General features: G+C 50.7%; 1 protein-coding gene across 7 annotated transcripts in view; it reads right to left on the bottom strand.

Annotated features, from left to right (window-relative positions):
• Positions 1-4,199: 4,199 nt before the first annotated feature.
• Positions 4,200-16,064, bottom strand: part of KYAT1 (kynurenine aminotransferase 1) — a 37,821-nt gene continuing 25,956 nt past the window's right edge. For 4 of the 7 annotated variants that reach the window (XM_006065331.4, XM_044926434.2, XM_006065330.4 and 1 more), the window contains 12 exons: positions 14,520-14,578; positions 12,238-12,388; positions 8,822-8,971; positions 8,656-8,742; positions 8,288-8,416; positions 6,576-6,696; positions 6,159-6,235; positions 5,941-6,030; positions 5,614-5,800; positions 5,455-5,534; positions 4,839-4,925; positions 4,200-4,750 (listed from right to left, as the gene is read on the bottom strand). In XM_006065331.4, the coding sequence (XP_006065393.2) occupies positions 4,685-4,750; positions 4,839-4,925; positions 5,455-5,534; positions 5,614-5,800; positions 5,941-6,030; positions 6,159-6,235; positions 6,576-6,696; positions 8,288-8,416; positions 8,656-8,742; positions 8,822-8,971; positions 12,238-12,388; positions 14,520-14,572 (1,278 nt within the window). In that variant the 5' untranslated portion in view covers positions 14,573-14,578 and the 3' untranslated portion in view covers positions 4,200-4,684. Of the gene's footprint in view, positions 4,751-4,838; positions 4,926-5,454; positions 5,535-5,613; positions 5,801-5,940; positions 6,031-6,158; positions 6,236-6,575; positions 6,697-8,287; positions 8,417-8,655; positions 8,743-8,821; positions 8,972-12,237; positions 12,389-14,519; positions 14,609-14,774; positions 15,685-16,064 lie in introns of those variants that run through there. The other 3 variants (XM_044926432.2, XM_025261809.3, XM_044926430.1) reach the window with 3 other exon arrangements.

Here is a 16,064-nt window from a genome sequence, read left to right on the forward strand (position 1 = left end):
CAGATTTGAGTTAAGGACAGATTCTAGATTGGTTCATGGGCTATGAAACCTTTGGTCAGAGTGGTTCTCATCTTGGAGAGGCAGCAGAGTGAGCTGGTGGCATGAAGCCAGACCTTAATTCCCTGCCCAGGAATTGAACTTTTTGAATCTGGGGGGTGGGGGGTGGTCATGGGAATGCTGGAATTTGCAGTCAGCCAGGCAGAAGTGTTTCCATCCAGGTGGCCTGGATGGATACCAGGAATCCCTGCCACCAGACCAGCAAGGGCTAGAGGCTATTTTCCCCTGGCTCTTGTCTCCAGTGAAATATTTCACTGGAGGCAAAAACTGTAAAAATGGGTACAAAGTTTATCATTAGAGACACAGCACAACAAGTGGGAGAACACACAGAGAAACCGTTTGTTTAGTTAAGAAAGAAGCAAGACAGGGGCACCTGGAGAGAAAGCGTGTGGGAATCTCCCCTAATGAGGAGGAACCAGAAACAAGGTGGTTAAAAAACATATAGGACAGCTCTTCTGGGTCTTTGTTTACCTTTGGCCAGCAATCTGATTTATTTTTCCACACCTGACCTGCCCTAGGCAACATGTGTGCACGACTTTTTTCCAAGATGGATTTCAATGCAGAGGCTTTTGGGAAGCATTACTTATTATGGCCTGGCATCCCCTGACTTTTGACCCCCTGGGAGCCTTTCTGCCCGTGTGCAATGTCTCCCTTGCCCCAAGGATGGGAAATATCTGGCCTCTTGATTCGTTACTCAAACAAGGTTTAGTCGCTCTCTGTTCCTGCCATGACTATTATCTTAAGGTGTCCTCAGGAGAGAAAGCCTGGCTATATATCCTGTTTCAGTTGTTATTCCCATTTTGGAGAGCAAGCAGGAGACTGGTTGTAAATATCTAACCTGGAGCCCATCTATCTCCTGTTTCCGAAAATGCAAACAAGGGGTGTACATGTATATGTCCAGCTTGAAGTCCACTTTTTTCCTGCCCCAAGAAATGTAAACAGAGCCTTATTGCAAATACCTAGGCTGGGACCCATCTGCCTTCTGCCTCAGTTCCATCCAAGAAATCCTTTTTTTTGTCTTTCTTTTTTTCTGCCTGTCTGGCTTCCTTTCTTTCTTTTAAATGGGCATCTTTATTCATCTATAATGATGATTAGCCGGATCATGACTAGAGAGAGAAGTTTATGAAAAAAAAAAAAAAAACACTTAAGTACTCTAAACTATTAGCATAATTTCTCCTCTGGCTCTGGAGGACCTTCTTATCACCAGTCTATGTACAGTACGGCAAAGGGGCTCCAAGCCTGGGCCTCTGAATTGTATTGTTTCACAATGTGCAAAATCATTGTTTGGAAAGGGACAGAGTGGAGTGTCCTATGTCACAACACCAATATGTTCCAAATAGCAATTCTCTGACACCAAGTGGGTGTCCTAAGCTTCGATTCAATTCTGACAAGTTGGCACAGATCTCATAAGTTAAGGGAGCCCATAAGATTGCCTCCCACTTCAGATGCCAGTGGCAAGTGGGGTGCCCAGTCACCCGCAAAACTTCTGCCTGGCTGACTGCAAATTCCAGCATTCCCATGACCACCTCATGGGAGTGGTGGTTTTGACCCCATTCAGATTCAATAATTTGCTGAAACGATTCACAGCCCTCAGGAAAGCGCTATTCTTACAGTTTTATTTTAGAAGATACAACTCAGGAACAGCCCAATGTAAGAGGTACATAGACTAAGGTGGAAAAGTGGGCATGGAATTTCCATATCCTCTCTGGATGGGCTACCCTACCAGCTCATTGAGGTTTTCACCAGTCCAGAAACTCCTTGAGTCTCATTGATTCCGGGTTTTTTTCTTATCTTTAAAGAAATTTTTTTATGTGTTTATTTTTGGTTGTGCTTGCTCTTTGTTGGTGCTCAGGCTTTCTCTGGCTGTGGCGAGTGGAGGCTACTCTGTAATTGTGGTACGCGGGTTTCTCATCGTGGTGGCTTTTCTTTTTGCCGAGAGCATATGCTCTGGGGTGCAAGGGCTTCAGGAGTTGCAGCTCCCAGGCTCTAGAGCACAGGCTCAGTAGTTGTGGTACGGGAGCTTAGCTGCTCTGTGGTATGTGGTATATTCCCAGAGTAGGGATCAAAACTGGGTCTCCTGCACTGGCAGATGGATTCTTCACCACTGAGCCACCAGGGAAGCCCTTTTCTTCAATTTTTACAAATTAAAAAAAAAATTATTTGGCTGTGCCGGGTCTTAGTTGCCGCATGCAGGATCTTTAGTTGAGGCCTTCAGGCTCTTAGTTGCAGCGTGTGGGGTCTAGTTCCTTGATGAGGGGCTGAACCTGAGCCCTCCACTGGGAGCACGGAGTCTTAGCCACTGGACCACCAGGGAAGTCCCACTTCAGGGTTTTTATTTGGGATTTAATTACATATGCACAACTGATTAAATCATTAGTCATGTAACTGAACTCAATGGCCAGTCCTTTACCCTCCCTGGGGTCTGGGGTTGGGGCTGAAAATTCTGACCTTTTGAATACATGGTTGAGGGCATCCCTGGTGGCTCAGTGGTAAAGAATCCATTGGTCGATGCAGGAGACACGGGTTCGATTCCTGATCTAGGAAGATGCCTCATGCCGAGGAACAACTAAGCCTGGGAGCCACACTACTGCAGCCTGCGTCCCTAGAGCCTCTGCAGCAAGAGAAGTCACTGCGATGAGAAGTCCAAGCACTGAAACTGGAGCGTAGCCCTTGCTCCCCGCAACTAGAGAAAAGCCTGGGCCGCAGGAAGAAACAGCACAGCCAAAAATAAAGAAATAAGTAAATAAAATTATCTTAAAAAAAACATGGTTGAAGGGGTTGATTTGGAATAACAAAAGACACTACTGTCTCTCAGGAAATCGAAGGGTTTTAGGAGCTCTGTGCCAGGAACCACAGACAAAGACCCAATACATTTTATTATACTGTATGTTCCCATCACCTCCCCCAATTAAATCTATGATATGAGCAAAACCCATGAGCTTGTCACGCAAATGCAACTTCAAGACAAGTCCCCAGCTGCTGCTAAGTCACTTCAGTCGTGTCCGACTCTGTGCGACCCCAGAGACGGCAGCCCACCAGGCTCCCCCGTCCCTGGGATTGATTCTCCAGGCAAGAACACTGGAGTGGGTTGCCATTTCCTTCTCCAATGCATGAAAGTGAAAAGTGAAAGTGAAGTCGCTCAGTCGTGTCCGACTCCTAGCAACCCTATGGACTGCAGGCCACCAGGCTCCTCCGTCCATGGGATTTTCCAGGCAAGAGTACTGGAGTAGGGTGCCACAGCACCACCTTCCAAAAAGGATTTCAGAAGTTGCCAGTGGGAGGCGCACTCAGGGGATCAAATCCCTCCCTTTACCTTTTGCCCGCAGGAGGGCCTCAGACAAGTCACCCGACCTCCCAATTGGTTTCCTCACTTGTAACATGAGACGATAACTCCTGTCTTAGAGGCTGTTTAATGAGATGATGGGCGTCCAGGTGTCCGGCAAGCAGAGGCGCACAGTAAGTGTTTGGGGAAACACTCCTTTGCCCTTCTATTCTTTCGTTTTTTAATGAATTACTTTTGGCTGCACTAGGTCTTCACTGCTACCTGCGGGCTTTCTCTCGTTGCGGTGAGAGGGGGCTACTCTTCCCTGCGGCCTGCAGGCTTCTCTTTACTTGGTTTCTCTTGTTGCAGAGCACAGGCTCGAGAGCATGAGATCTTCAGTAGCTGCAGCATGTGGGCTCGTAGCACGCGGGCTTAGTTGCCCTGTGGCATGTGGGATCTTCCCAGACCAGGGATCGAACCCATGTCCCCTGCACTGGCAGGCAGATTCTTAACCACTGGACCATCGGGGAAATCCCTCCTCTTTGTTCTAATTATGTAATTCCTGGCACTCCTGGCCTGGACTCTGATCCTTGTGGGACTTGATTGTATCTTTTCTGTTAGACCCTCAACTAAGGCCCCCAACACACACACACACCCAACAATGTTCACACACATATCTGAGCCCCGAGGCCTGATTTTATCATTAACTAACTAGGTGACCTCAGACAAGTCCCGAGTCCCTGCCCTTCTTTGGGTTCCAAAACGTTTGTAGAAAGAGAGTCTGGGAGCTGAGGTTCAGGGAGGTGGAAGGTGCCTTCTGTTCTGACTGAGCCCCTGCCAGCAATCAGCACCAGGGTGTGAAGCAGAGAGAAGCAGCCAATAAGGGTCTGAATAGCTTAAAACTTTATTGTGGGCAAAAAGTACTGGCTTGAGGACTCAAGCCTAAATACAACTTCCCAAGAACAAATGTAGATAAGGAAAGGGAAGGATGTCTGAAGCCTGGCTGGGGCCAGGACTGGGACCAAGGCCAGTACATTATTGAAGTCTGCCCTTGGAGTCCCAGCTGAGCCTGGGGAGGGGCGAGGGGACCCAAGACCATTCGGCCCAGCACAGGGAGCACCAGGGAGAGGCCCCGGCCAGGCCTCCCTCACCTCTGCGACAGGAACAGAGCCACACACCATTAAGAAGTGCTCCCGACTCCCCAAAGACCAAAAGCAGGACTCTTCCTGGGATCATTCTGTGTTACAGAGAGGGGCTCCTCCAGTACCATCTACCTGCCACCTGGGGATGGCTGAGAGCTGGACAAAGACAGAGCCTTACAGAGTGTGCAGGCACCAGGCAGGGCCCAGGGCTGATGTCACGACCTCAGGGCGTGAGCTCAGCCTTCCACTTCTGCAGCTTCTGGTCCATGGCCCGGAGCGTGGATTCATCCTGCACCAACACAGATCAGTCCTACCCCTCTCCCCAGGAGGTCTGAGGAGGCTTGGAGAGCTCTGCCCTCCCCAAGGCTGTCCTTTACCTTCACGAAACAGAAGCGGATATAGTGGTCAAAGAACTTCTGGTGTGGCACGCTGAAGAAGATGGACACTGGAATGGCCACCAAGCCCTGGGGAGGAGGAAGCCCATGTCTCAACCATCCCACAGCCTGGCAGGCCTCTGGGGGGCCTCAGGGGGTCAGAGGGGTTCCATGATAAGGAAGGAGAAAGAGAATAAGCTTCAATGCAGCACCTCCCAGTGCTGTGTCAAGGTCAGAGGTAAAACATCCCAAAGCACCATGCCAAGTCCCTCCTTATGTACAGAGGAGAGAGAGAGGCTGAGAGCAAGGAAGATCACCTGGCAGGTCAGGGCAGAGCCATAGGAGAAATGTCTTAGAATCGTAGCACTGAGCAGGATGGACCTCAGAGTTAATGGGCCAACTCACTGCACAGATGGGAAGACTGAGGCCCTGAGAGGGCAGGAATTCCTGGCAGCCCACAAGGCCTATTGGATCACATTAAAAACAGGCTCTCCTTTCCTTGAAATGGATACTGCCCTGAGAGGCCGGGCTGGATTTTGGCCCATCAGCTCGAGGGTCAGGCACTCTTCGCAGTGCACAGCCTGTAAAACACACAGCGGAAGGCAGAGGCCCAGCCCACCTTATTCTTGATCATCCACTTGACGAAGCGTCTGTCGTAGGGCTCATCTGCCGCTCCGGGCAAGTCAGGCATCTTGTTTTCTGGGGGACAGAAGACGTGCTGAGTCCTGGGCAGCCTCCAGGGCCCCAGCTCCAGCCCCGCCCAGCCGGGCCCACTTACTGAAGTCCGAGATGTCTGTGATGAGGAAGTAGCTGCCCTGGGGGATCACAGGCCGGAAGCCCACGGACTGTAGGCTCTGTATCATGTGGTCGCGGCAGCGCTGGATGTACTGTGGGAGCTGCACAAAGTAGCTGCTGGGTCGGCCGAAGAGCAGCTGCTCCCGCTCGAAGCTCTGAGCCACTGCGGCCTGGGGAGGGCGTGGGGGCGGGTGGAGGGGCGGGGTGGGGGCGAGCGGGTCAGGTATGACCCGACCCTGGAGCTGGCCCAAACCCCTCTCTTGCCCCGCCCCTATCCGGCCACGCCCCTCACATGGCCACGCCCCCTCACCTGGCCCTGCGTGGCACAGTGATAGATGGAGTTCTGGTGCACAGTACGCAGGTGCTTCATGAGGCTGTCCGGGCCCAGGACCCAGCCCACCTGGACCAAGAACACAGGGAGAGGGTGAGGCCCTTGGGGGCCCAGCCAAACCCTTTCCGGATTCCCAGGCCAGCCTCTCCCACCAACGATTGTAGAGGGAGGGGCCCCCCATACTCTCGTTGCCTCACCTTCCAGCCTGTGACACTGAAGGTCTTGCCAGCGCTACCGATAGTCAGGGTGCGTTCCCACATGCCAGGGAGGCTGGCTGCCCAAGATCAAAGAGAGCGGCTGCTGAGACGGGGGTGGGGGCACGGAGTGGGGGCTGGGTCCCAGCAGGGACCCAGGCTCTCAGCGCCAGGGACTCCACTCCGTGTAAAGCTATTTCCAAGACATATTTGAGCCCTTCCTCATGACAACCTCGGGAGGTAGGTGCCAGTATGTTCCCCTGTCCCGAGAGAAGTGAAGTCACAGCCCCAGGTCACCTGACCTGTGTGGGTCCAGACCCCTCGGTCCTAATCACCAGACCTGCGCTGCCACCGGACTGGGCTCAAGGCCCTGCCGCAAAGGTCTGGGGTTACGGGGGCACCCTGGCCGGCTTGGCTCACCGATGCTGATGTGCTGGAACCCATCGAAGACCAACCACTGGTACACCTCGTCCGTGATGCACACCACGTCATGCTGCTGGCACAGGCTGGCCACCAGCTCCAGCTCTTCCTTGGAGAACACCTGCAGGGACCGTCCCCCACCAGAGAGGCCAGCTCAGAGCGATGTGAGCACCCGGCCAGAGCCGGGGCCAAGGGCTTCTCTGCCCTCTCCTATCCCTGCAACAGTGACCCTGTGAGGTCAGTTGTGAGATAACAGAAAATATCTCTGTTGGTCTCTGCCTCGGTTTCTGGCACAGAACTCCTAAAACCCGTGTAACTACTAAGGGGTAAAAGCACTGGAGGGTTTCCCCGGTGGTGCTAGTGGTAAAGAATCCGCCTGCCGATGCAGGAGACATAAGAGATGCGGGTTCGATCCCTGGGTCAGGAAGATCCCCTGGAGGAGGGCATGGCAACCCACTCCAGTATTCTTGTCTGGAGAATCCCATGGACAGAGGAGTTTGGTCGTCTACAGTCCATGGGGTCGCAAAGAGCTGGACACGACTGAAGCGACTGAGCACGCATGCACAAGAGCACTAGAAGCATCTTTTGCTCTAATGCTTGGTCTTTGATCCTGACCTTGACACAGGCAATAGAACCCCCTATACACTTCTAAGAGATAAGAGCACTAGGAGCATTTTTGTTCTAGTGAGGTGACTCTAAGTGGGCTCCTGGATCGAGGCTGGTCACCAGAAAGACCACGCAAGCCATGATTAGGAGCCTGAAATTTTAAGCCCCCTCCCATATCCCACTTCCTGCCACTTCCTCAGAGAAGGGAGAGGGGTTGGAAATGGAGTTGATAATTGATGCCTCCATCAAAATCCCAATAGGATGGGGTTTGGGGAGCTTGCAGAGGTGGGTGAGCTCATGCTGACGCACCCCCAACTCCACAGGGACAGAAGCAAGCACCTGTTCTCAGGCACCTCCCAGACCTTGCCATACTTGTCTCTTCATCGGCTTGTTTATGTGTATCCTTTATCATCACCTTTAATAAACTGATAACTGTTAGTAGGTGTGTCCCTGAGTCCTGTGAGCCACTCAGATGAATTGAACCTGAAGCGGGGGAGGTGGGCGTCTCAGATTTACAGCCACAGGTTGGAAGCACAAACTGACTTGTGATTGGCGTCTGAAGTGGGGTTGGGGGGCAGCCTTGTCAGACTGAGCCCTTCACCGGTGGGAGCTGACACCATCTCCAGGCAGACAGTGTCAGGACTGAATTAAATTGAATTGGATTTTGTGGGACACCCAGCTGGTCTCACAGAACTGCTTAGTGTGGGGAAAAAAAGAACCCCACATATCTGGTGTCAGAAGCTTTGTGAGTGTGATGATGGTGTGACAGTAAAGGAGAAACGCAGGTGGAGCACTGGGTCTTCCTTGACATCGGTTCTGTCGTGTTCCCATTTTACAGATGATAAAAGTGGAGCGGTGAAGTCACGGGTCCAGGTCTGTGCGGAAGTAATAGAGGCTTCCAGCCCAGCCCCCTACTGCTGACACCTTCCCTGGGGATCCCTGCCCCAGGCCCTGGGACCCCAGGAGCCTCGATCCTCAGAGCTCTCCGCAGTTAGCTCTCCCACTTGACGGATAAGAAATCTGAGGCCCCATGGCAGCACACGAGTAACAGAACAGGCACGCAAGCCAATCTGGAGGGGTGCCCGGGGAGGAGGTCTCTCAGGTACCTTTCCCAGGGGGTTGTTGGGTGTGTTGAGGATGAAGGCTTTAGTGCGAGATGTGAACTTGCTGGCCAGCTCCGTGGGATCCAGCTGCCAGTTGCTGCTTGAATCCGGTTCTCCCTTCTGGGTGGGGCTCTGCAAGAGGAGGGGGCGGGGGTGGCAATACTTACTCCCTGACTTTCATCTCTAGGAATTCGGCTCCTCCTCCCAGGCATCTGTCTCCACTGGCTCTCCTCTGGGGCTCTGGACACCCCTCCCCGCATCCTGGAGAAACTGGCCTCCTCCACTTCCTTCCTTCTTTCCACCTCCCCGGGTTCAACCCAGCACACTCCTTGGACCCCTCTGCCCACCCACACCCCAACCAGCATCCTCACCGGCTTCAGGGACACAAACACCGGGCGACCCCCTGCCATCAATGTCATGGGCCCATAACAGTCAAAAAAAGGCTCGATGATGATAACCTAGTACAAAGGTCGGATGAGCTGGGGCTGGCACCACCCGGACCCTTCACCCCACCCAGCCCGGGCTTTGCCCATTCACCTCATCGCCTTCATCCACCAGAGCCTGGAAGGCTGTGAACAGGGCCCCGTAGGCACCCACGGTTACCAGCACGTTCTTGAGTGGGTCTATCTCCTGTCCCAGCAACTTCCCAAAGAAACTGGCCAGAATCTTCGTCAGGGGTGGGTAACCCTGCCAGGACAGCACGGGTCAGGCACCTGGCTCGGCCTGGGCCCACCCTCCTGTTCAGACACTCTCTGCAATTCTACCATCTTTCAGCAGCAAACCTGGGGGTCAAGTCAGCTTCTGTGGGGTGGGTTCTTTCATCTCTGCCACCACCCCTTGCCATGAAACCTGCTCTGTGCCAGGTCTACCACCCAGGGCTGGCATTGATGGGGAACAAGAGTGCATGCCTTCACAAATGACAGTCCAATGGAACTCTCAAAATAGCAACAACTCCAAGCTTTAAACACCTCCCTTTAAGTTTAAGAGAGTTTAAAGGACTTCTCTTGAGGCTCAGCTGGTAAAGAATCCACCTGCAATGCAGGAGACCTGGGTTCCATTCCTGGGTTGGGAAGATCCCCTGGAGAAGGGAAAGGCTACCCACTCCAGTATTCTGGCCTGGAGAACTCCATGGACTGTACAGTCTGTGGGGTCACAAAGAATCGGATACGACTGAGCCACTTTCACTTTCATTAAGAAGGACTTTTGTGCTATCTGAGCTTCTTGGCAGCCTTGCAAGAGAGACATTACTTGATTCCCATCATTTAACAGGTGGAAAAAGAGACCCAGAGAAAGGAAATGACTTGCCCAAGGTCATGGCAGTTGAAGTGCAGGACTGGGAGTTTATGTTGCAGCTTTGGAAACCCCTCACTTTGAGATGAATATTGGATCTATATGCTTGTTTGCTGAGGACACTTATAAAACATTCCAGGGTAAGCCAAGGGACTGAAACCTAAGGTCTGGAACTTAATTAAATGGTTTACCAAACCAGATTTGACCACATGAAAATGAAAAATTTCTATATATCAAAATATTCCATGAGCAAAGTTAGAAAACTAAGAGAGAAACATTGCAACATAAAGAGCTCTTGTGAAGCAATAAAACACACATAGCCAAATGAAATAATAAGGGCAGTCATGAAAGAAAAATTGCTGATGTTCAATATTGATAGGAAAAGAATGAACTTTCCTGCCAGCTCTGAGACCAGACTATTGATGGGAATGTAAGTCTTTTTGGAGGGCAATTTGATGATGTCCATTATAGGCTAAAATGCTTACACCCTTCGATTATCTGGTTTTACTTCTTGTGATTTGAGATAAATGCTCACCTGTGTGTACACACAAAATATTCACTGTGGCATTGCTTAATAGTGAGATAGCCAAACCAGACCATCAGTGCAGGGCTGGGTAAATAAATTATGGCACCTCTAGTCAGTGGAATACTATGTAGTCATCAAAAAGAATGAGGCTATTTTGACATGGAAAGTTGCCCCTATCATACTATGTAGTGAAATAAACAAGTTCCATAACATTGTATATATAATGTTGAATTTGCTTATCAGTTCTAGTGGCTTTGTGTGGAGTCTTTAGGGTTTTCTATATATAGTATCATATCCTCTGCATACAAGGACAGTTTTGTCTCTTTCCTTCCAATTTGGATACCTTTTGTTTCTTTTTCTTATCTGATTGCTGTGGCTAGGACTTCTAATACTATCTTGAGTAGAAGAGGTGAGGGTGGGCATCCTTGTCTTGTTTCAGATTTTAGTGGGAAGGCTTTCAGCTTTTCACTGTTGAGTATTAAATTGGCTGTGGGTTTGTTGTAGATAGCTTTTGTTATGTTGGAATATGTTTCCTCTATTACCACTTGGGTAAGCGTTTTTATCATGAATGGATGTTGAATTTCATCAAATGCTTTTTTACATCTATTGAGATAGCCATGTGGTTTTTGTTTTTTTCTTTTGTTTATGTGGTGACTCACATTGATTTGCCTATGCTGAACAGTCCTTGTGAACTTGGGATATGGCGTATAATCTTTTTTACATGTTGTTGGATTTGGTTTGCTAATATTTTGTTGAAAATTGTTGCATCTGTATTCATCAAAATATTTCCCTGTAATTTTCTGATTCAGTGCTGTCTAGTTTTGGTCATCCTGATGGATGATGATGGCTTCATAGAAAGTCTTTGGGAGTGTTTCCTCTTCAATTTTTTGGAAGAGTTTGGGAACGATCGATATAAGTTCTTCTTTGTATATTTGGCAGAATCAGTCTGTGAAGCCATCTGGTCTCAGACTTTCGTTTGTAGGGAGTTTTTAAATTACAGACTCTATTTCACTTGTAGTGACAGATCTGTTCAAATTATCTGTTTGTTCTTGATTCAATTTTCGTGGGTTGTATGTTTCTAGAAAAAGATTTGTGATTTTTTAACACAAATGGACTCATACTAGAAACAATGTTGGCCTTCCCTTAAGATCCAGCGGTTAGGACACTGTGCTTTCACTGTAGGTGAACTAAGATCCCACCTACTGAGCAGCACAGCCAGAAAACCCCAAAAAACAAGGTTCTACTGTATAGCACAGAGAACTATATTCAATATGCTATGATAAACTATAATGGAAAAGAAAATTTTTAAATGGGGATATATGTATATTATAACTGAATCACTTTGCTGAGCCCCAGAAATTAACACAATGCTGTAAATCAAGCTGAAGCTCCAATACTTTGGCCACATGACGCAGAGTCAACTTTATATTTCAATAAAAAAACATAACAGAAAGCCACTCAAATCTCACATGTGGATACATGTGTGTGTTTATATAAACATTTTTAAAAGTTAAAAGTTCAAAAGTCTAAACACTCAGCAACGTCGCACCCTGTTGACAGTGCTAGACTCCGGGTGGTGGGATTGGAAGAAACTTTCCCCCAGGCTGTGAGATGCACACCAACGTTTAAGAACCTGCTCCAGGGCTGGCAAATATTTACTCTGTGGTTCTTCACAGACAAACTTTGGATTTAGAGTCAAAAAAAAAAAAAAAATCAACTATCTTTCATCAGCTTTATGTGTCACCTCCTTCAGGGAGCCTTCCCTGATCTCTCAGGTTTCATTCCCTTCTTTGTGTTCCCAAGGACCCTAAGCTCCTCCATCGCAGCATATCAACTACCTTTGATTTCTGCTTCTGTTCTTTGGTCTGCTTTTCCCACTAGACCATGATCTCCCAGCTCATGTTTTGTTTTTTTAAATCTGTCTTTCCCCCAGGCCATGAACTGTCCCAGGGCCTGTAACAAAGGAGACAGTCAGTGAACACTGAATCGTGGCCGGACTGAATTTCAAGGGCTCTGCCCCGTGAACCCTAACATCTAGATTGGCCTGCTCTCCAGAAAGAGCTGCCTGCCCCTTCCTCCCCTGGGACCTCTGCAGAGACCCATTTCTGGGGGCCCCCAGAGGGGCTGGGAGACTCACAAATGCTTTCGTGTACTGGTTAAGCATGAAGTCCCCGCTGACGGCATGCTGAAAGGCTTCCACGGCGAACTCTGGGGGTGAGAAGTCTGGGAAGCCTTGGCCCAAATTTACAACATCAGCCTCCTCGCTGGCCAGTTTGACAAATTCCACCCTGGGCAACAAACAGAGAGTGGGTAGCAGAACCCTGGATTTCTGCTCCATTCCAGGGCAGGGTGAGCAAGGCAGTTGGGCTTGCTCTAGAAAAACTGGATAATTAGCACCCATTCTGATCTGTTTACGGTCATAACTGGTCGTATGCTGGTCACATGTCTCAGTCCAGGGGCTCTGCAACTTTCCATCACGATCCACAGTAAGAAATCACTTTTACATCCCAGACTCTGGAGAGACAAACAGGGACTCCACGTTCTCCTTCCAGTGGGATCCACAGCAGTCTTTTCCATTCTGTCCTACTCTGGTCTTTACAAATACTTGCTGAGAACCCCTAAATGGATTTCATGACCCATTCATGCATCTGTCAATGCCACACTTTGAAACATTTGCTCATATCACCTCTGTTAGTCTATGAGGCAAGTTCTGCTCCTTGGTCGCAATGGGGATGGAGAAGGTGGGATTCAGGGGACTTGCCCGAGGGCTCCCAATTGGCTTTTCCAGTTGGCTTTTGAGTCCACCTCTGTCTGAAGCAACAGTCAGGCCCTGGAGAGTTACTCTGAACAGACTGTAGTCCCACCAGCCCTGCCATCTGCCGCCTCTGGCCCCTTACCACCTTTCTTCTGGGCCTGCCTGCTGGCCACCTCTTTAGGGAAGCTGGCAGAGAGGCTGAGAAGCTGGATAAAAAGGCTGGCACATGGCTCCAGGTTGGCAAGGGGCAGAAGAGTCAGGTGTGGTGGCAGTGAATTTGCCTAACAATAAATATGTCTAAAATCGGTTATTCTTCTCTCCAGAGCTTCACAAGGTCTCTGAAGACACGAAGTTGCTGAGGCTCAGAGAGGCCCATGACCTTTTCAGAGCCACACTAGTGGCTAAAGCAGAGCTGAGATGCAAAGTCAGATGGTGGGTGTTTCATGGTGGCTGGGACAACGGAGCCAGATCCTCAGGCCACCACCCGAGGGTCCGCAGGAACCTGGGGCCTCTCATGGCCCTCATCTCTCCTAGCATGCTTCTCTGCTCTGTGCTGTCCTCCCAGGCCAGCTCTGCCCTGACTCTGCCTGAGACTTGGCTTCTCCTGGCCTCAGTCCTCCCTTCTGTAGAATGGGTATGACAGGTTCAAGAGTCTGCTGGCTCTGTGAGTCAGGAAAGACTCTAGCTGCCTCTCCCGGCCAGTCATTTCCTCCCTGTGGGCTGGACTTGACCTTATCTGCAAAATGGGCCACAGGCCTGCCCACCTGCCTCACAGAGAGGACAGATGGGACAGCCTGGGAAGCAGGACCCTGGGGGCTCAACCTGGAGGGCAGCCGGACACCATCGGGTCTTTGGGCCTGGCTCCCCTATCCCAAACACCAGGGAGCATCAGAGGAGAAGACGGAGGTGGAAGATTTTTGCAAAACACAAAATGCGGTACAGGAGGGGAGTTTGAAAGAAAAAGATGGTCCCATTTTGGATAAAAACAACAGCCAATGATATATTTTTTACGTACAGAGGTGGCTCTGTGCTCTTGACCAAAGGGGGAGTGGGCTGGGAGCAGGGGTTGGAGAAGGGGGAAGAAGGAAGGTCCTTCAGTCTTTCTTACACATCTTCAATTGCATCCATTGCATCATGAGTGACAGCGGGCACGTACGCCTTTCACACGTAGAACGAGTCAATAAAGAAAAGATGCTAAGCTCTGCAAGTATCGGTGAGGAGCCGCCCATGTCTCACCTTCTTATATTCTTTAGCTTATCTTGTTCTCTACTAAGTGTGAAATGAAAGAAACCCCTCTGCCCCCGGAAAGCCCTCAGCCCGGTGCCTGGGTAGTAGCCATGGCTCACACTGTATTTCATCTCATCCTCCCAAGGCCCTTCAGGGGAGACAGAAGTATCTCCATTTCCTAGCTGGACCTGGAGGCTCAGAGCAGGTGAGTCACCGGCCCCAAATGCTACAGCCAAGCAGGGTGAGGCTGAGACCCAAACCCAAGCCAGTGGCTGGGGGTGTCTCACCTCTCAAGGGCTGAGGCTGCAAACCTCCCGGTCCGAGTATACAGCCGTCTTGGGTACCACTGAGTCCCTGCCAACCCAGGGATCGCCAGCCCTGCTATCCTCGAGCCAGGGGACCCCCATCACCATCCTCCCCAGTCCTGCCTGGCTCACCATGGGTTGTAGTCAATCCCGTCCAGCCTTCGAGCCTGCAGCCGTTTAGCCATGGTGAACTGGAGACAACAGAGCAAGCAGAGAGTCAGCTGGAGACAGAGCAAGTGGAGAGTCAGCCTGGGCTTGCCCCGGGGAGGCAACTGCTCTGTGACCACAGTCTCCGTGTCCGCCCCTCTGGGAGGAGGTGAAGAGCAGGGCTCCTTCAGCCTCCCCGCGCCTGGCTCCTCCCCGTGCCACGAGCCTGGACTTGCCCACCTGCCAGCCTGGACTCCACACGTCTTGTGACATAAGCTGGATTCCATCAGGTTAAAGTTTGACCCAGGAGGGGCTGGGGAGGAAGCAGGAGAGCTTCCTTCCCTGGGTTCCTTCCGGGCCTGCTTCCCCCTCACCCACAGGTATGCAGACACTGGCCTGGCCCGGGGACCATCAGGCTCAGGTCCTCAGTCCGTCGTGGCTGGGTGATATTGCACAAGTGCGTTAGCTCCTCCTGGCCTCAGTCTCCCCATCAGTGTAATAGGGGCATGGGCTTCGTGGTCCCTCGGAGCCTCCTGGTCCCTGTGGGGTGGAGTCTCAGGGGGGCTGCAGGTGCTGAAGCCACCCCCTGTAGCTCACAGTCAACCCTCACTGTTCTTCACAGTCCGAGTCCTCACAGCATGCTTACCAGAGGGGTCAGGATAATCCTCATCTAAAGATAAGGACATTGAGGCTCAAAGAGATTTGGGGACTTGCCAAGGTCAGAAGAGGAGCTGCGCTGGGTCAGGACAACAGCAACAGCAGGGCTCCTAGCACCTGGCCCTGGGCCCCGGGGAAGGGTGTGGGGACGGTCTGTACACCAGCCAGGTTTTTCCATCGCCTGGGAGTCCTGGTGACGTGAATGGTTCAGAGAGAGCCCCACGTGGAGCCTGGCACCTAGTGGGTACTTTGCTAACATTGGTGTCCCTATGCTTTCACCAGGCCCTAATACCTCTCGCCAGGCCTGGCACTCAGCATGTATGGAAATAGTAAAAACAATAGCATGATCTTTGCCAGGGAAATTGTGTGATCCCCAAAATGTTAAATGGCAGTGATTATCTTTGGTTAGTGCTGCTGCTGCTGCTGCTGCTAAGTCGCTTCAGTCGTGTCCTACTCTGTGCGACCCCATAGACGGCAGCCCACCAGGCTCCCCCGTCCCTGGGAGTCTCCAGGCAAGAACACCGGAGTGGGTTGCCATTTCCTTCTCCAATGCAGGAAAGTGAAAAGTGAAAGTGAAGTCACTCAGTCGTGTCTGACTCTTAGTGACCCCATAGACGGCAGCCCACCAGGCTCCTCCATCCATGGGATTTTCCAGGCGAGAGTACTGGAGTGGGTTGCCATTGCCTTCGGGAGTGATTGTCTTTGGTTAGTAAACGGACACTTTTCCTTCTCTTCCTTAATAATTTTCTTTTTTTCACATTTTCTAAAATAAATGTTTTATTTTTATGATTAAAAATATGGGAGAAAATTACATTTTAGAGGAATGTTTATAAATGTGCTGTACTGATATCAATAAAACAGGCGACAAAATAG

This window comes from Bubalus bubalis, chromosome 12 (genome assembly GCF_019923935.1).
Source record: "Bubalus bubalis isolate 160015118507 breed Murrah chromosome 12, NDDB_SH_1, whole genome shotgun sequence".
NCBI lineage: Eukaryota > Metazoa > Chordata > Mammalia > Artiodactyla > Bovidae > Bubalus > Bubalus bubalis.